Consider the following 21,269-nt stretch of genomic DNA (forward strand, 5'->3'; position numbering starts at 1 on the left):
CTATGACTATAAGATATGAAGAAATGCTTTTCCACCTTATCTGAAAAATTAGCTGCAAAATATTGCCAGTTTATAATTTCAAAGAGAGAAGAATAGGTTTCTACTCTACATGGTTGTTCTATCTGCTTCCCTCAAAGAGCCAGGGCTGCATCCAGACTTGAAGAAGTTTTACTGTAACATATTTAAAGAAAGCTTAAATAAGTTTCCCATGAAATAAGTTGACCTTTGTACCTTTTCTTCTTTGTTTTATGTTCATGTCTGAAATAGTTGTACAGCCAGCATTTTATCACTTCAAGAAGTTAAGGAACCACAATCTGTCACAAAAGAAATTTATGAGATGGTGGCTAATCAGGACTATATGGACCCAACTTCTTATTTATTAGGTGATCTACTAAGGTTAAAACAATGCCTATAGTCTTAGAAATGATTAGTAATGAGTAGTATTAGAAGCAGGGTCTCTGAGAAGCTTGTTTTTCCCTACCACAAAGCACAATAATATGAAAAATTATGCAGTTTTTATTGTCATGTCTTCATCATCCTAATATAAAGACTAGACCAAATAAAAAGGAAATATAAACCTGAAAAGAACCCACAGAGAGATGAAAGTTCCACATGAAGTTCTCTGATTTGGAAATTTAAGACTTCTGTTTTTTATCTATTGAAACGACAGCAGGAAGAATATAGGTTTTATGAATCTCCTGTTAAAAGCAGTATTAAAGGGCCAGAGAAACAGGACACCAGGAAAGGCATTTGCCTTGCATAAGGCTAACCAGCTCAATCCCTGGCACCACATATGGTTCCCCAAGTTCCAGCAGGAGTGATCTCTCAGTGTAGGTAAGCACAGAAGTAAACCCTGAGCACCATTGGGTGTGGCCTCCTAACCAACCAACCAACCAACCAACCAAACAAACAAACAAAAGGCTGCATTAAACGTATTTTTCAGAATCTTTGTTGATTATATAATTGAGTAACCTTGATTATGGTTACAATATGATCCGCTCTTGGTCATATTAGGGATGGTAGATTTGGGGATTTAAACTGAGTTTGTTGCCATGTGCAAACTCATGATAGGATAGTGAGATATTTTAAAATAAAATTTTCCATGATTTTCAAATATTTTAAGGTGTTTCTATTTGCAAAGGTGTTCAGCGTCTCCCCTCAAAGTACAAATCAAAATTTGACATAATGTAGAATTGACTTGAGAACCCCATAGATCTTTTGACCTTGAATTTTGGGCCCCTTATTGACAAAGAAACTAAGAATCCCATTTGTTGATCTGCTTATCTCCAGACAGGCTTGATTTAGGAATTGTTTTATTAAGCATCATAATTTTTTACTCTGATAATTAAGAATGTTAGAGAATTTCCAAAAAAATCTGATCTGACCTGATCACTTTTTATGATTTATAAAGTATTTCTTCCATAGTAAGAGATTGCTAAAGAAATTTACTTTCTGCTCAGATAAATGGTATTTTGAAAAGTTTTTTTTAAATTAGAATATAAAATATTATTTATAAGTATCTCTTCACAAGAATAATTAGTCCTCACAATAATTGCTGAGAAAGTTTTTTTTCCTAATTGAAAGTGATAGACCTAGTTTCTTTAAAATAGTCTGTAATTATGCTGCAAAATATTATCCGATCCAGTAATTTTTTTTACTTGTTTGGGTCACACCTGGCGATGCTCAGGGGTTATTTCTGGCTCATGCACTCAGGAATCACTCCTGGCAATGTTTGGGGGACCATATGGGATACTGGGAATCGAACCCGAGTCAGCCACATGCAAGGCAAATGCCCTACCCGCTGTGCTATTGCTCCAGTCCCAGTGATTTTTTTAATACTAAAAATTATTGAGTTTTGTTGAATTTATAAAATATATTTAAAAATAAATCCAAGGTTGTGATTTTATCCTTTCTTTTGCATTCTTAAATTTGCTTTTGAAAGGGAAGTCACAAGTCTCTCAACATTCTGGTGTGTGTTTTTCATTTAATATAGGTACATTGGATCAGTGCATCTATAATGAGGTACAAATGAGTATTTTAAGAAAGTTTGTGTTGTTCTCTTTAGGTGACAGGAATGTATGAGAGTTGGGTGCCAAAACTTGTGACTGCCCTGTACAAGAGGGAACCAGACTCCAATGTCATTGTGGTGAACTGGCTGTCAAGGGCTCAGCAACATTATCCAGTGTCTGCAGGGTACACAAAATTAGTGGGAAAAGATGTGGCCAGATTTATCAACTGGATGGAGGTAAGTTTGGAAGAAGGAAACTTACCTGTTCAAAAAGGATTTCTCTTCTAGAGTTAGAAAAACATAGTCTTTCTTTTTCATTTAGAAATAATTATTTTCTGGGGTAATTCAAGTCTACAGAATGAACACAATTGCAATTTTTAGCAACATAATTATAAGAATTATATATCTATAAAACCAAGGCATAGTCCTGCTCTGCCTCATCCTTTGACATTTCTATGGTGAGTAGATCAGCCATGACCAAGAACCAAGTATGTTAAGAGACAAATAATAGTTTATTATTTCAGCACAGAGGAAAGATGTCACGCCCAGCCAATTGTTCTCCACCACCCTGATAGAGTGTAGTCTCTTTGACAAAAGTATTAGAAGCACTTATTCCTTAGTGTGGCACAAGTTTAGATTTTGTTGAGGATTAAGGAGAATTTAGCTAGGAAAGGAACTGAGATGACTGAGGACCAGGAGTTCTAGTAAAAAAATTTACCAGTTTTGCTCCCTTTGACTCTGAAGTCATTTTCTGAAAAATTATCTGGGAAAGGTAAACCTATGCTTGAAAAGAAGTCTTTAATAAAACCAAGCTACTTATATCAAATACTTGCAGGGGGGAAAAAAGCTCTGTTTAGTGAACTGATCATTAAAGAATAATTTTTTAAAAAAATAATTTTGCTAGTTAAGAAATAAATTAGGGCAATCATGTCACCTCCCTGGGCCTCAGCACTTGAATTAGGAAATGAACCATTTGTGTATGTGGTTCCTTCCCACTGTCATATTCTCTGATTTTAAGCCCTTTCTGAAAAACCTTACAAACTAAAATAACAAACATTTAGAATAGCAAATAATGCATTAAGGTCAAGTGTGTTTTTATATATATTTGTATGTGTATATCTTTTTATACATATACTCTATAAGCTGCAGTATATGAACATATATTATGGCTATTTTTAATATAATACTAAATAAGAAAGTTTTTCTAATCTGAAATTATAACATTAATTTACACTTCATATACATATATGTAAAATACTATCAAAACATCTTAATATACATATATTAATGCACATAGATATACATATATTTCAAATGAATGGATAGGCCTAATTTTAATAGTTAAAAAAAGAGGAAATGTCAGCATCAAAATATTTTCTTGTATCTGTAACACAAAGTTAATTTTTAGTATTGTCTATGATTTGAAAAATGTATTAATTTTATTTCCTTTGTTTTTTAAATCTTTGTAAAGATTCAGAATATCTCTTTTTTTCTCTTTACATTCCACAGGAGGAATTCAACTATCCACTGGACAATGTCCATCTCTTAGGATACAGCCTGGGAGCTCATGCTGCTGGAGTTGCAGGAAGTCTGACAAACAAGAAAGTCAACAGAATTACTGGTAAGACAGCAACATAATTTGTCTTATCATAGAATAGTTGAGATGTTCATCATTCTGAAAGAGAAGCAGTGTCAAATACCCAGAGAGTAATCAAGTCATCACTTGATTATCTTTGGAGGAGTTTTTTTCTTGAAGCAAGATAAAAAGATCTGGCTCTTGATCCCACAGGCTTACTATCTACCAGCAGTAAAAGAGAACTAGAAATAGAGCAGAGTTAAGCATCTTTCTTTATGTTTTTGTATTTATTTGATCTTTTTGAAATAGATTTTTAAAAATTTATCATAATGTAAACAAAGTCACAACTGTTGGTACATTTGAGTTGAAATTGTTTAGACAACAAAGCACCAACACTAAATCAATAAGTATAAAAAATAAATTTTGAATGTGAAAATTGTTATACATGATTATAGGGTTAAGTCTTTGTATAAGAATTTCTTAAGCTGCTGCTAGGTGAGCCATCTGTGTTACTGTTTTTGTTTGTTGAGGTTTGTTGGCTTTTATGTTATTTTCCCATCTAGTTTGGTGTGCTCCTACTGAAATTTCAGTATGGAAGAATTAGGAGGTATCCAGAGACTTCAGGATCTATGGTCTGAGTCAGTGAGTCATCATGGTGTCTCTGCGAGCTGGGCATGCCTTCCGGGGCTTCCTAAAGTACTGTGCCCTGGGGGAAGACTGTCCACTTGGATTCTGAGAAACACCAGAGTCCTCAGCCTGGAAAGTCGGAGTCTTTCTAAGAATCTGAGAAGTTCATCTCTCCCCTTCTTTTGTGTGCTTGATAATAAAACTCTTGCTTCACCTTTCACATAAGTACTTGACAACATTTTAAAGGAGCGCCATTAGAGGACATTTGAGAAAAGAAAGAGAGTCATCTGGACAATGTTCACAGGAAGAAAGTACAGAGCAGGGGTGTCCAAACACCTGCAGGTCAGCATTAGCTTGCATAGCCTTCCAAGGAGGAGATGGTAACCTCTTCAACAAACCAGTATTTTTCAACCTTTGGGCCAGTGGACCACTGGAACAGAGTCATGTACAGAGAGGAAGAAAGAATCCAGTAATATAACTGTCTTCTAGCCTGGCTCAGGAATGATTTACCAGTGCCCAAGAAGAGGTCAGTGTCAGAGCACCTGACCTGTAAGCATGACAACACTGTCATTGAGTGTCCTGGCAGCACAAATGTGCAATAGCAAGCACACCAACACCTAGGCGTGCAAGCACTAAAATCCCCTTAAAATCCCCTTACAATCCCACTACCACGTGTGTGACCCCTAGTCACTCCAAAAAAGGGTAAGAGAAAGGAGGGAAAGAAGATTAATATTACAAAATGAAACCAAGTCATCTTGAGTGAAAATTGCAATTTAAGTCCAGTTTAAGGGATTTAAATTTTATTTTAGAAGAGGCTAAGCCTACTTTTATACACTTATATTTTAATGATTCAATTAATATAAACTAAGAGCAAGTAATAACTCCTTTTGCTGCCATTTAAAAATTAAATGATATATAAGCAATAATCACTTAAGCAATGGAACAGTAAGGTAATAAGGATGAAGAATAAAACTACAAGGCATTGAAACATCTCTGAGGACTTTTCTAATCTTTTGGTCCCGTTAAGGCCTAGATCCTGCTGGACCTAACTTTGAGTATGCAGAAGCACCAAGTCGCCTTTCTCCTGATGATGCAGATTTTGTAGATGTCTTACACACATTCACCAGAGGTTCGCCTGACCGTAGCATTGGAATCCAGAAACCAGTCGGGCATGTTGACATTTATCCTAATGGAGGCACTTTCCAACCAGGATGCAACATTGGAGAAGCTATTCGTGTGATTGCAGAGAAAGGCCTTGGAGGTAAATAGGAGTTAAAAGTTAATGTAATATAAGCTTTATTGTTAACTCATTAACCGGTGTCTTGCCTATTCTTCATAATATATGATCTAACTAAACAATTTTACCCAAATGCATTTCTGAAGCAGTCTATCATAGTCAGCGTGAATACCTTATAGTTTGAGTCTTGTGGTCAGACAGGTATATTACTTTTATTTTTTACATTATAAACTGAACTCTAAGTATTATACTTTAAAATAAAAGAAACATGAGATTTAGATAAGAAAAATCAATGGTCTTTATTAATAACATAAACTGTTATCTGCCATACGTTGGTTTACTTTGTATATAATTCCAAGACTAGCAGAATGATTTTGAATTTTACTGAAAGTAGAGGCGATGTTAGTTCACCTTTCTTCTGTCTTCCATGTTCTTTTGGGGGGTTTACTTGGGCTTTGGTTTGGGAGTTTCACTTAGTTGTGCTCTGAATCTCAATGTTGCTCAGGAGCTAGAAAGTGCCAGGGACTGAACCCAAGGTTTCTACATACAAAACATGCCATCTACCTGGCCCTGTCAACCATTTTTAAGAGATAGACAAACCAGAAGTGAATAATCCTAAAATAGTAAATCTCCAAAACTGGTTCAGTAGTGTAAAGGATAAGGCACTTGCTTTCCAGGAAGACACCCCACGTTTGATCCCTGGCACTGCTAAAATATAATTTTGATATTAATCCTAATACCTATTTTAATATTCATGTTACTAAATTTATAATTTGTTTCAAGAAACCTTTAAAATTTTATGAACTAAAGGATCTCTCTGAAGTCAAAATGTTCAGGTCTTTTGTGTAGAAGTTATAAAATTTAGACCTTAATATTATTTTTAATTATTATTAAAATATGTGATAATAGTATACTATTATGACTTTAGTGACTATTTGTATAATTTATTTAATAAAACATAATTAGTGGCTCTGCTAAATTATACATAGTAACTGCTATTAAATACTATTCCTTTAATGCTATCCTTTTATGATGAAGTTTCTGATAGGCCATTTCTAGAAGCATCTAGAAGTATTTGATTCTTTCAGACAAATGAAAGATGTCATTAACTAAAAGAAATGAATTTCCATCTTGGATATCTTTTATTATAGTCTCATAAATATATGAATATAATGTTTTTGACATAGATGGAGAACTTTTGGTTCTCCATAAACTTTGATACTCCTGAAGGTAGATAAGCAGCTTCCACCAAGAAGTATCCTTAAATAGGACCTCTGCGCTCAATGATTAATAGGACTAGACCCTGAGGCCATTTTATTCTAACAGTATATCTATATTATTTCAATAAAAGTGAAAAGAAATGGAGTAATATTTAATATTTAATAAGAGCTTTCAAGGAGTTAAAATTTCTTTGTGTCCTTTTAATTCAGATGTAGACCAACTGGTGAAGTGCTCCCATGAACGCTCCATTCATCTTTTTATTGACTCTCTGTTGAATGAAGAAAATCCAAGTAAAGCCTACCGGTGTAATTCGAAAGAAGCTTTTGATAAAGGGCTCTGCTTGAGCTGCAGAAAGAATCGTTGCAATAACTTGGGTTATGAGATCAATAAGGTCAGAGCCAAAAGAAGCAGCAAAATGTACCTGAAAACTCGTTCTCAGATGCCTTACAAAGGTAGGTACAGACTATTGTAAATAAGGAAAATCATGTTTGTCCTATTTTTTACTATACTTATAATACGCATATCATAAGAAATGCTTCTGCCCATTGCAGTAGAAATAATAAAAATGATATTACTCTAATTGTGATGTCAACATAGGCTAGTCCATCAGTACCAGGCTCAGAGTGAAGTTAAAAACATCCATCCAAGGTCAGCAAACTATGGCCCACGGAGCAAATCCAGTATAGAACCTACTTTTTAAAATAAAGTTTTATAATGACAGAACTTCATGCACTTACGGTTGCATTGATTAAGGCTGCAAAGTTGAATAGTTGGGATAGAAACTATATGACCCCCAAAGTCTGAAATATCTATCATCTGGTTCATTATAGAAATATTAAAAGTTCTCTAATTCCTAAAGTTTGCTTTAAATGAAGGTAAGAATCTTTTATACTTTGCATATAATTATTTTATGAATTTGTAAGGTAGCTTATTTGAATCTAGATGTATATTTGGTGGTGTAGAGATTGGTAGCACCCATAATTCAAGGAAGTATCAATGATGGGCCCTTTAGTTTTCCTGACGTTTCACAATAAGCAGGTAGAGAAAATACTGTAATCTTTTGAAGACATGAGTTTTGTTGTGAACTTAGTTTATACTGTGCTGGATAGTAGATGAATATGAATCTCTGATCAGAAAGTGCTTCTGGTTTAGATATATCCAGGAGATATGAAGAAACAGGATCATTTAGAGTGATATGGTACCATGTCAAATATACTTAGCATAGATGCTAAAGAACAAGGATGACTGAGGAGAGATGGAATTCATGGAGGACGTATTATGGGTGTTTGGCCTCTTGATGTGATCTCAACATTAAAGATGGCTACATTCTAGGATAGCTTGGAAATTCAGAGACCATTTGAATTTTCCCTGTCTACTACAAAAGCTGATTTCTGAAAGAGAGTCAAATTCAAGATCTAAATTTTCTGCTAATAAACACTATAGAGGGATAAAGAAACCTTTTCAAGGTACACTGATATTTGTGTTTGAGCATTTCTTATCTGGGCATTAGTGAGGTATTCTTTGTGGATCTGAATTGTCTGAGTTGTGTGGTGTTTCCACAAAGACTAATCAGCACTTTTTCTAATTTTCTTCTGCGCAGTCTTTCATTACCAAGTAAAGATACATTTTTCTGGGGCTGTGACTAATACGCAGACCGACCAGTCCTTTAAGATCTCTCTATTCGGCACTGTAGCTGAGAGTGAGAACATCGCTTTTACCCTGTAAGTGACACGGTATTACCTCCAGCATGCGGGTTTATCATGGCACTGTTTTTTAACCATTTGTCTGAGGAGCAGAAAAGGAGTAGAAAAAAGATAGAAAAAACGTTCAACATGGAATGTTCTAAAGTTATAGGGCAGATGTGGGGCCGGAGAGCTAGTACAATAGGTATGGCATTTGCCTTACATCCTGCCTTGTATGCTTCCCTGAGCAAAACTGGGAGTGATCCCTGAGTGAAAAGCCATGGAAAAGCTTGATGAAGTCAATCTTCTACCAGAAGTTCCCAAACTTGTTTAGCCTATTTTTTCCTTTTCAGAAAAAAAACAAAACAGCATTCCTCTGGAAATCTATTTTAAGCAAAGAAACAGAGAGTGTCCCATTCCCTCGCCCCATCTCTCTGTGTCAGAGGCCACTGCTGCCTCCCTAGATTATTTCAATACCCATGTGGGAATATTATCACTCAATATGGAAAAAACTGCTCTAAAACAGGGCTTCTTAGGTATTTCCACTTACCATCCCCTTTTAGCTGAAAACTACAACACAAGTAAGAGTTGCCCCAAACCACCTTGGGTTAATCATACAGTTGAGTTTGAATTTATTTTTGGTCGTTGCACACTCAGAAACCGTTCACTGATGCCTTATTTTTTGTGACCACATATGTATGGCTATATTTGGTGCTGAAGCCCACAATTTGCAAAGCTAGGTTCTTAATTATATTTATTGAAGACTAGATCAAACATGACAAAAAAAGTGAAGAAAAACTGTAATGAACCAAAATGAGAATTGCATATATATAGATTGCAACAATATAGATAGAAAGAGAATTCATAAAAATTCTAACGTTGAATTTGACTTGTGGATTTTTTTCTTTAAGAACTTTTGAAAAATGTTATTAGGATAAAAATAAAGTAGGTTAGTGGAGTATAGCTCAGTGATCGAGCTTTGCAACTGTAAAGTACATTTGTGAGGCTCTGATTTTGATCTCCAGCGCTGCAAAAATAGAAACAAATAAAAATTACACTTTGAAAGGTTTTAAAGTTCTTGCAAGATCTCTCAAAAACCTGGATAGTACACAGGTTTTGTAAATGGGAGGCTTAAGTTCAATCCCCAGCACCACATAATATTCTGAGTACTCGTGATTAAAAAACAAAGAAGGAAAAGGAAATGGAGACAAAAGAAGGTGGAGAAGAAGCAGCAGCAAAATAAGGAGAGAAGAAGGAGAAAAAGCAGAAAGAGGAGAATAAAGAGAAAGAAAAGAAGAAGGAGTAAAGAGGGAAAGAAGGATAAGGAGAAGTTACCAGGAAGATAGTTTAAAGCATTGAGCTATGTTGGAATCTTGGGTTTAATCTTTGGCACCCTCATGGTCTCCCAAGCACAGAGCCAGATGTAGCCCCTAAGCATCAGGTGAGGCACAAAAAAAAAAAGAAGAAAAGGATACAGAGAAAGAGAGAGAGAGAGAGAGAGAGAGAGAGAGAGAGAGAGAGAGAGAGAGAGAGAGAGAGAGGGAAAGGGCGGGGAGAGGGAGAGATTAGAGTGGGAGAGAGAGAGAAAGAGAGAGAAAGAGAGGGAGAGGGAGGTTAAAGGGGAAGATATTTTTAAAAATACACTAAATACACACTGGATTTCTAAAACACACTGAGTGCCATTAACTGAGTGCCATTTATCTTATTTACATCACTGGTAATTATTTTTGCATTAAAAATATTCTCAAATTATAAAGCTATTTACTTTTAGGGAGGAAGGAAAAGTTTCAAAAAAGCTCAGGAGGAGGTAAAAAAGGCTTTTTAAAAATATGAACTAATGACTATGTTCCTTTTTCATTCAGACCTGAAATTTCCACAAATAAGACATACTCCTTTCTCATTTACACGGAGGTGGATATTGGCGAGCTGCTAATGTTGAAACTCCAATGGGAGAGTGATTCATACTTCAGCTGGTCGGACTGGTGGAGCAGCCCAGGCTTTGGTGTTGGGAAGATCAGAGTCAAAGCAGGAGAAACTCAAAAAAAGTAAATAAATAATTTTTAAAATTTAATTTTAGACTCACTATAATATATAGACAGTATTTCTGGCGATTTCAACATTGAGGTAAAAGTTCAGTAATTTTTATCTTTAAAACTATACGGGATGGGGGGTGGGAGGGATACTGGCATCCGTGGTGGTAGGAAATGGGCACTGGTGGAGGGATGGGTAGTTGATCATTATATAATTGAAACCCAAGCACAAAAATGTGTAAGTCTGCAACTGTACCTCATGATGTCTCACTATTAAAATTTTTTTAATATAAAAAAAACTATATGGCCGGGGCTGGAGCAATTATACAGCAGGTTGGGCGTTTGCCTTGCACACAGCTGACCCTAGTTCGATTCCCAGCATCCCATGTGGCCCCCGAGCACCAGCAGTAGTAATTCCTGAGTGAAAAGCCAGGAGTAATCCCTGTGCATTGCCGGGTGTGAGCCAAAAAGAAAACAAACAAGCAAACAAACAAAAACTCTATATGGCCTAGGGGGCCGGAGAGATAGTACAGTGGGTAGGGTGTTTGTCTTGCATGTGGCCAACCTGGGGATCCCTGGCATCCCATCTGGTCCCCTGAACACTGACAGGGGTAATTCCTGAGTGCAGAGCCAGGAGTAATCCCTGAACATTGGTGGGTATGATGCAAAAAAAGTCAAAAAATAAAAACCTATATGGCCAAGATTAGAGATTTTCAATCATCTATCTGTTCACAGATTTGTGCAAATCTGTAGTTATGAAAAAGGTAGAGAATCATTGACCTATATAATGACATTCATACATTTTTAGGAGAATGAGTGAAATAGAATGAGTACTAGTAGAATGTAATGAGGCCTAAAAATGAATGACAGCAAAGTCTGTATGCATTTCATAGAAGGAAAACTGTCATGAGAAGTCAGGAATCTCAGTTTCTCATTTAACAGTATTTTTTCAAATATTTAGCATCAGAGATGTTACTTTGGCATTCAAGGTTACAATCAACCTCTTTAGGAAAAGGTTATCCTTCCAAGACAATCTTTCAGGCCCCATTAGAATATATCTATAAAATGAAGTGTGTAGAGTCACATAAAATTTAAAACTTTTCTATTAAATGTATGGGAATTTTGAAACCATAGTGTGCCATTACTACTAGTAAAAATTATTCCTTAAATTAGGATTAATAGTTTATTTCTGTTTAGGCTTTGTTTTGGTAACAAAAATAAATAAAAAGGAGGCTGTGGCTGAGGGGCCATGCAGAATGAAAAGTTAATTCTCTAATGGAGATGTTACCATGTGATAAAATTGCTCTTGTATCACCTTTTGGTGAAAGCCATGGACTATTAAGACCAATCAGACTACCCAGATGCCGTCTGCACTGACTGACTAGCTTTGTTGATGATCAGTAGATGAGACTTCCAAATAAAACCCATGCATTTAGAAGTGATGCTGACCAAAGTATGAGTGTGAACAGTTTAGTTTGAGAAATATAAAAATGTCTGGAAGGTAGTTCAAAGGGCTGGAGCTAATGATTTGTATGAGAAAGAACTGAGATTTGATCCCTATCACAGAATGACCTCTTGAGCAGTATTGGGGTGAACTCTGAGGATGAGTCCATGTAGCTCCCAAGCACTGCAAGATATAGCTCCCCAAACAAATAAAAATTAAAAAAAATTATATTTCCTTATCCAATTATTCTAGGTATTACAGATAAGTAAAAGGGGGAAGCCTAGATCATTATTGGTCCAGACCCCAGAGTTTAGGGAGGAGAAGGACAGAGAAGGAAAGAAACCAAGGGGGTGAGGAAGAAGATGAGAAAGAAAAGTAATGGGAGAACAGGAGTTGAGGTTTTGGTCATACCGGTGATGTGGGAGAGTGGTATAGCTAAATATCCAAAGCACAGCATCAATAACATTGAAAACATGAGACCTAACCTGTAACCACTAACTCTGTAATGTGTGTCTCACGGTGGCAGGTGGAGCGGGGTTTGGAGGTGGGGTGTTGAAGCATGAGAACACTGATGGAAGGAAGTTGACACTAGTGGTGTGATTGATGTCAAATATTATATGCCTAAAACTTTACCGATAACTTTGTAAATCACAGTTCTTTAACTAAATAAAAAATTAATATTAAAATATCAAAACATGGGCTGGAACTATAGTACAGCGGGTAGGGCGTTTGTCTTGCACGTGGCTGACCCGGGTTCAATTCCAACGTCCCATATGGTCCCCTGAACACCGCCAGGAGTAATTCCTGAGTGCATGAGCCAGGAGTAACCCTTGTGCATCACTGGGTGTGATACAAAAAGAAAAAAAAAGAAAAAATCAAAACAACTAATCAGAATGATCAGATAGGTTTTAAAAAGCTTTGGATTACCATTTCTGAGCGATAGCACAGTGGGTAGGATGTTTGCCTTGCACGTGGCTGACCTGGGTTTGACTCCTTCGACCCTCTTGGAGAGCCTGGCAAGCTACCGAGAGTATCCAGCCCACACCGTAGAGCCTGGAAAGCTCCCTGTGGCATATTCAATATGCCAAAAACAGTAACAACAAGTCTCACAATGGAGACATTACTGGTGCCCCCTCGAGCTAATCAATGAATAACGGGAGGACAGTACTACAGTGCATGTTTATTTTTTTCTGCAGGGTGATCTTCTGTTCTAGGGAGAAAGTGGCTTATTTACAAAAAGGAAAGTCACCTTTGGTATTTGTGAAATGTCATGATAAGTCTCTGAATAAAAGGTCTGGCTGGTAAGTATCATGGGCTAAAACTCTGCTACCCTTAGCTTGCATTTTGAGAGATGTTGTTTTATGCATTCCACTCCACCCTCTAATAAATAAAGACACGCATCACTGATTCTTGTGATCATGCTATCAGGGGATCTTTAATAGCCCTTTTGTGCATTTATCATATTGAACCATTTGTTTTTGGAAATACTCCCTCCTTTTCTATTCTTTCTGCCAGCTGTGACCTCTGTGTTAAATTCAGGCTTTAGATTTATTTTTGGACAACCACACAAACTTCACTTATATTTTTTTTCTGTGCTTTCCTGTTTTCTTTACAGTTTTTATATACAAAATCATGTAACACAAGTTAGTAGTTATCATTGTGGATGCAGCCTTTTGTGGTTTTTATCCCCAGGGAAGCAGAACCTAAGATGCAGTTTATAGTTCTTGATTCTCTAGGTGCAAGTAGACTCAATGCAGAGAGCCAAAGGGGCAACCAGGGAGCAATCATCACAAAACTCCCCAAATGCTCATGGAGTTATGGAGTTAGACTGTAGAGGATACTACTTCTTTTTCCATCTCAAAAAAACTCCCTGGCTCTCTTCTACCTGACCTTTAACACTAATCCATGTGGCAGCTGCCAGCGGAATCTTTCCAAAACACCAGTGCTAAGTGGAGACGAAGCATGTGACTCTCTCATCCTCTCCTGAATTCCTTTGATATGCCAATTTGTTTATTCTTTTTCTCATTCTCCTGCCAAATGTCAAGTGCTAATGGGTAATAGATACAAAGAGGTGAAATCTTAGATTATCATATAAACCAGACACCATAAAGAATGAGAAAGTCACACTATCATCTAGAAATAAAAGATATAATTGCTATTAGTTTGTCTTCTAGCCCAGATATATTTTTGTTAGTTCCATTTATAAACAAAAAGTGAAGGATAAAAACTACCCATTCAAAAAATATGGCAAAGATACTAAGGAATTTTTCCTGTTTTCAACTTGTATTTTATAATATAATATTCATGTTCACTATGGATAAATTAGAAAAATAGGTAAGAAGTAAATAAGATCAGTAATATATATATGTATAGATATACCCCAGGTTTTATGCATACATAATATATATATTATTTATATTTTTTAGCAAAAATAAAATTTGGGCATATAAACTTTGAGTGACAAAATGGTGTCTTGGATTAAAAACATTAAGAGCACTCAACATGAGATTGAGACTGAGTTAAACGTAAGCTCGAAGAGTATTTACTTGTATTAAACTGGGCAGAATAATAAAATCATTACCTCAGTAGAGACTTTATACTATATTTTTCATCACATACAAACAATGCATAAATACACATGGCACGTACATTGTACCCAAATCATTCTTTGTGAATGCTAAAAAATTTTCAAAATGTTGAAAACTAATTCCATATATATATGTCTAATTTTTGTCACCTTATATGTTACAAAATATACCTGGGAATATAACATTCTTCATCTGATTAAGGACTAATGAGATAATATTGACTTAAATATCAATTTAGGCAGCTTTAATTTTATACATTTTATATTTATCTAGGAGGTCATTACAAATAAAACTAGTAAACTGTAGTTGCTTCCACTCTAAGTGAATTGATATAATTAATTAATTTAATTAAACAATTAAGATGAATGATTATAATAGATAATTAATAATAATAAATAAAATAATATCTCATCTGATAACTCTCTTTAAGTATCATATTATTAGAAAATAAAATGAATAAATAAAAATGTCATTTACCAAGTTTTGAAAATGAATATTGTTAGTTTTTAAAAATAGTTTGTGTATTTTACTGTACCAGTTGATGGTACAGTGGGTAGGGCACTTGCCTTGCATGTGGCCCACCCAAGGTTCAAGCCCTGGCATTCCATGTGGGCTAAACATCTCCAGGAATGATTCTTGAGTGAAAAGCCAGGAGTAATCCTTGAGCATTGCTGGGTGTGTCCCTAAAACAAACAACAACAAAAAACGCCCCAAAATAAAAATAATTTGTCTTAGTTTTCAGTAAATGCTTTTTATTCCATTCTACCTAAGTATATATGAATCATCTTGTATCCCTATAAGCCTGCTACTGTCTCAGATTCATTATTCACATCAGCTCTTATTTTATTCTCACAAACTTTGTATTGAACATCGGTTTGAATATTTTTTCCATAATAAAAGGGGATGATTGTAAAATATTAAGATAGTAAATTGCCCTTCTTCCTCTTATTTTTCAGAAACCAGGGAAATCTGCAAAAATAAGAACACATAAATTCTGTGAAGAATGAAACAGCTTTTGCAAAAAGATATCCAGTGCTCTGGGTTGTTAAATATGTATTTTTCCAAGTATTAAGCCCAGATATATTTTTGTTAGTTATTTTAGGACAACCTCAAATACTGAAAGGTGGATAATTAAATTTGAGGTGTATAGTGGCCAAATAGTACATCTAATGTTTAAAGACCGTATGTATAAAAAGTGTTGCATGTTGTTCTTTGAGAAAAAAAATCGGAATTGTTTGGGCCCATGATAAAAGAATAAGGCTTCTTTATGTAGTGAATATAGACATAATTTAAAATTGGCTAGAACCTACTATCTTAATTTGTAATTTGTACTTTCCTCAGAATGTAATTTGTTCCTTCTCCAAGGCAGAATGTAGATAATGAATTTGTGTAACATCAGTTAGAGCCATTTACTTAGAAGTTTAAATACCAGATTATTTGGAGACTGGTTCTCCTTTTGCCATTGGTCATGAATTGCCCAGTTCTTGAAGAAAGAATAGATAATAACCACTAACCCATTAAAATAATCCCATGTAATTGGTTGCATCATAATTTAGTTACAAATTTAAAAAGAACATTAAGATTAATATGCAGTAGTCTTTGCAGCTTATTGCTTAAAATTCTCCCCTCCTTTTCTTTGTCTTAAGATTGTATTTTAACAATTTCCTCTGTGTAGGTATTTAAGGAAAGTCTACAATCCTTGAATGACACATAACTTTAACTTTGGAAGAAGATATGATACCACAATTATATTTTCATATTGTCAATTTTATACTTATCAATTTGAAATCATTTAATATCCAGTAGTCAATAATCAAATTTTGGTTTATCTCAGTCTTACTTGAGGCATCTCTTTATTCCTTTATTTGTTAGGAAAACTTGTATTCAGGTTCAGAGTTTGCATTTTGCAGACTTCTACAAATTTTAGATAAGAACCATTTTTATTAAGAGATGAAAAAGTTAATGGGATGTGTTTATAAAGAATGATTGTCAACCATTAAGAGCACTTAATTGCCAGAGTCATACGAAAGGCCATGAAAGTTGTTTTTAACAACCAGTTGAGTTAGCAATTACATACTTATAAAGTAAATTCATATTTTAGAATGCTTTTCTATATGTTAATATAAAGTTATAAGGAAGAAACTATTTCAGAGACTATTCCTAGGACTATGAACTATAAACATATGTTGGTATCTGAAAACATTCTAACATATAAAGCCCTGCATGTATGTTTTATTTTTCAGTGTGGTTTAAAAGGGAAATGGTAAAGGAATGTATTGGAACACATTGGAAAAAAAATTGTTCTGGAAGTGCCAAAACTACAGCACTTCATGTGAGAAATATGGTTGTATCTTTATAAAGTATGATGAATATTGTGATTAAAATCAGCAGGTTTGGAATGAATTATCTCTAAAAAATAAAATTATGTGTAATTTGTCGTTGCATCCCCCTTTATTGCTAATTTATTAATTTCCTGGGTTTGGGTTTTGGCTAAAGGTGCATGGACTTAAGATGATTTAAATCAGTATTTAACACTAGAAAATGAATTCCTAAGACTTCACAATGCTTTGGCCTTAAATGTTATTTATTAGCTGTATATATATATGTGTGTATGTATAAAGGGAGATTGTACATATTGGAAAGATTGTGGCTATCTGCATTTATAGTCATGTGGTGCTAATTTTGTACTCCTATCAGTGACAACTTCACTGAGCCAACTTATTACTATGAAATAATATAATAAAATGGTCTTGAAAACTTAAAGATGTTAAGAAATGGAATCCGCTTTTAATAAAATTGACAAAATTTTATTTCAGTACTAAATCATTACTCTGTATCATTTTACATCCTTAAACGTAAGTTTATTTAGGGCAGATTTATTTACAAAAACTTTTCTGAATAAGCAATATACCTAATAATATAGATTCTAAAAACTGCAGTGTACATATATTTTATTGCTTAATATTTACATTTGCATAAGAAAAAAACCTTAGGAAAGCTTTTAAACTAAATCTAGGGATAAATGATGGGAATTTTTCCCTAAATAAGCACTCAGAATTTTTCTTGCTTGAAATATGTTTTATCATAAGTGAAGTGTTAGATTAAAATTAAAATATTGGACTATTTTCTGGGATACTTCTGAGGCAGATAGCTATGAAGTGGCATTTGTGTAATAAAAATGAACTATTGTTGATGAGAGGGAACTTTCATGTAAGGAAATTTTCTTTCTTTTATCTTGATTGAGTCTGGCGCCTTAGGCCACTCGGTCATCTCGCCCGCACGGCAGAGCCTGGCAAGCTACCCATGATGTATTTTATATGCCAAACACAGTAACAACAAAGTCTCCAATGGAGACGTTACTGGGCCCGCTCGAGCAAATCGATGAACAACGGGAGGACAGTGACAGTGACAGTGATCTTGATTATGAACATAACTATATACATCTGTGCTTCGAAGATGGAATTTCTTTCCAGCATCAGGAAGAGTTTAGTTCAGAAAGCAGTTGTTTCAATGGTCAAAATGTTCAATGCAAAATTTTCAATGCAGAAGTTCTCCATCAGTAAGATATCTGATCTTCTGGAGGCGGAGTCAGCAAGTCTCCAATTTATAGTTTTCTCACTAGCCATCAATATCTGTCGATGTAGTAAATATAATAGATAAGCTTGGGGAAGAATGTGGAGAAACCATGAACCTACGTAAATCACTGGGGCAGTCACTATGGAACACAGTTTTACAGTTAAGAAATCATTCCTACAACACAGAAATTCCCTTAGGTCAAGAGAAATACCCACAAATTACATAGAGATTCACAGTAGCATTATTCTTAATAATACCAAAGAGGAAGGAACCAAAATGTTCACCAATAGGTGAAGAAGTTAAATGGAATGTGGTTTTTCCATACAAAGTCTCAATAAAGATCTTAAAAGTAGAGGGCATGGAAATAGCAGTTAGCTGCATATATTATTACGTGAACTCTGTTTTGGGAACACCTGCTGCTGCCGTTACAGGAGGAATCTCTAAGACGTTTGTTTGCTACTTAAAAAGCTAGTCTGGTCTGGCTTTCTCCTTCTCCCCCTGCCTTCTTGGTGGCTGCTCGTGGGGGCTGTACCACACGTAAGGTACAAAGATTCTGGCCTCAAAGAAGACAGAAAGTCCCTGGCGTCCATCAACTCCTGGCTTCACATAGTGATGAAAAAAACAGCAAGTGCGTAATGGGCTTCAAGCAGACGCTGAAGATGATCTGGCACGGCAAGGCACAGCTGGTCATCCTCGCCAACAAGTGCCCAGTGTCCAGGAAATCTGAAATCAAGTATTTCACCATGTTGGCCAAGACTGGTGTCCACCACTTCAGTGGCAATAATATTGAGTTGGGCACAGCCTGTGGGAAATACTATAGTTTGTGTGCTGACCATCATCAATCCAGATGATTCTAATATCATTGGAAGCATACTGAATACACTAGTGAAAAGTAAATCAGGCAAAAGTTTTCTGTGATAAAAATTAAAGCTTATTAAAAAACCTTGTCTGTACTAGGAGCTTAGAGCATGTGAATTTGTCACAAGTGAATGCCATTTTAATTTCGTTCTGATAAAATTGCCTCCTTTGACTACTTCACTATACTATTGATCTATTTGTGAAGCATTTCTCTTACCATAGATTTTATTATACATGTATTTTTAGATGGATCCTTCTGAGAATCTTTTATTTTAATCAGAATGTTACAAAAAACATATTGAGAAGATCAATTAGTCTCAGAAATCATACAGTACTCTATTTTTTCTAATTTTTAGTTGCTATAATAAAACCAAAATAGATTAAGTGACTTTCCTGATGCTGTGATTCTGTTACAGAAGAAATAAGGAGAGACCAGATCAGAAGAAGGAAGCCATCAAAAACAGGCCAGATTAGGAGGAAGTAAGGATAGGGAGTCAAGTGGAGGGAAGGGCTGGGTAATCTAAACCTTTAGCTAGTTTCTCTTATGTAATCTAACTGGCTGGTCCCACAAGCCAGTCAAAAGCAGAAGTTAGAAAGAGGCAAAGATCTCATACCACTGTCAGAGAGGAGTGGCAGTTATGGTAGTTGGAAATTTCAGTTAGTCCATCATATGTGTATATATATATACATATATATATATATATACACATGATTTGATTGTGTGTGTGTGTGTGTGTGTGTGAGAGAGAGAGAGAGAGAGAGAGAGAGAGAATGTGTGTGTCCATACTGTTGGTCAACCAATCTGATATCAGAAATGAGCAAGGGGTGGGGAGACAATATATGTGTATATATATGTATTCATACATACAAACCCGGCTGTCTATAAATGGGGGTCAGAAGCTAGAGATATGTGTGTACAAGAAGAATAAAAGGAGGGTGGTATACAAGATGGAGAATAAGAGAACCCAGAGGTTCCTATTTCTTCAGTTGTTCCATCTAACAGAAATATGCCAACTTTAGTTGTTACATAAAAGAGCCGTGAAACCAGAGTAACAGTGGTCTGTGTGACAATCTTTCATTCCTTCACAAGAACCCAGAACTTACCAAAACTGAATTGGACAATTCTAGTTAGTAGCACATATAAAACTAGATCTGATTCTTAAAACTTATCAGCGAAGTGCATCCTACTTTATTTATGACATTCCATAAACTATTTCTTAATTTAGTTTCTTTCATATGGAAGCGTTACAATAGATTTACCATTGGAAAACACATACTTTGAACTTATAATAGGATAAAATGAGTTTGTATTAATCTCTCACATCCCTTTGTAATTAGTGACACAGTGTGTTTGGTAGTGACACATTCCAGGTAATGTACTCTGCTCCATAGATGCTAGCCAACTATTTCATCATATCTCATGTCTTAATTTTGTTATCATAGTATTCTGGACATAAAATTTTTGTGCCTGAATACCAAACAGATATGGAGAACAACTGGAAGAGTGTAGTAATCATTAAATTAACACCAAAGATGGTGGGTACAGTGATTTTTGTACATCAATTCTATAAATATTAACACTATTATAAATGTTAACACTATTATAGTTAACAATGCTATAGATGTTAACTATGTAACCTAATAATAAAAACATTTTTAAGGTTGATCCCATGGTCAGAAGTGAAAGCACAGTAAGTAAGGTGCTGGCCTTGCACATGGATGACCTGATTCTGATCTTGGCACCCCACAGGGTTCCCCAACCACTGCCAGAAGCCCCGAGCATTTCCAGGAGTAAGCTCTGAGCACCTCCGGGCATGGATCTCCTCCAAAGATATATAAATGCACTCAAGAATTTAAATGTCTGAATCATTCTATTTTTTGTTATTGTTCTGCTTTTTTTGTTGTTGTTGTTTTGTTTGGTTTTGGGGTCATATCTGGCTGTGATCAGAGCTAACTACTGGCTCTGTATGCAAGGATCACTCCCATGCTGTTCCTCTGCTGTGCCACTCTTTCTGAGAAAACCCATGTTGTGAGGAATCTTGTGGAGGGTTCCACGTAGCAAAAGATTAGCATCTCTTATGAACAGCCACAAGAATAATCTTAGAAATGAATCTTCTAGGCACACTTAGGCTTCAGAGAAAGGATTTCTGGCCAATAAATAGATTGTAACCTTATGAAAGACTCAAAACATTCCAATATTTCTTAACTACAGCAGCTGTAAATAAATAATTGTTCATTTGTTCTAAGTTGATAAATTTTGATGCAATGTATTATGAAGTAATTAACAACTAATAAAGTTTTTCACTTTACCTATAGTTGAAGCTGCAATATTTGTTCATTTCACAATCACGATCATATTGTTCGTTGATTGCCTCGAGCAGGCACCAGTCACGTCTCCTTCTTCCTAGCCCTGATATTTTTT

General features: G+C 35.3%; 1 protein-coding gene across 1 annotated transcript in view; it reads left to right on the top strand.

Annotated features, from left to right (window-relative positions):
• Positions 1-16,857, top strand: part of LPL (lipoprotein lipase) — a 28,769-nt gene extending 11,912 nt beyond the window's left edge. Inside the window, exons 3-10 of the mRNA XM_056119115.1 lie at positions 2,066-2,245; positions 3,518-3,629; positions 5,239-5,472; positions 6,879-7,121; positions 8,270-8,390; positions 10,214-10,396; positions 13,022-13,126; positions 15,370-16,857. Coding sequence (XP_055975090.1) covers positions 2,066-2,245; positions 3,518-3,629; positions 5,239-5,472; positions 6,879-7,121; positions 8,270-8,390; positions 10,214-10,396; positions 13,022-13,126; position 15,370 — 1,179 coding nt within the window. The 3' untranslated portion in view covers positions 15,371-16,857. The remainder of the gene's footprint in view (positions 1-2,065; positions 2,246-3,517; positions 3,630-5,238; positions 5,473-6,878; positions 7,122-8,269; positions 8,391-10,213; positions 10,397-13,021; positions 13,127-15,369) is intronic.
• Positions 16,858-21,269: the final 4,412 nt, after the last annotated feature.

Source organism: Sorex fumeus, unplaced genomic scaffold (assembly GCF_029834395.1).
Source record: "Sorex fumeus unplaced genomic scaffold, SorFum_2.1 ptg000039l, whole genome shotgun sequence".
In the NCBI taxonomy this organism is placed as follows: domain Eukaryota; kingdom Metazoa; phylum Chordata; class Mammalia; order Eulipotyphla; family Soricidae; genus Sorex; species Sorex fumeus.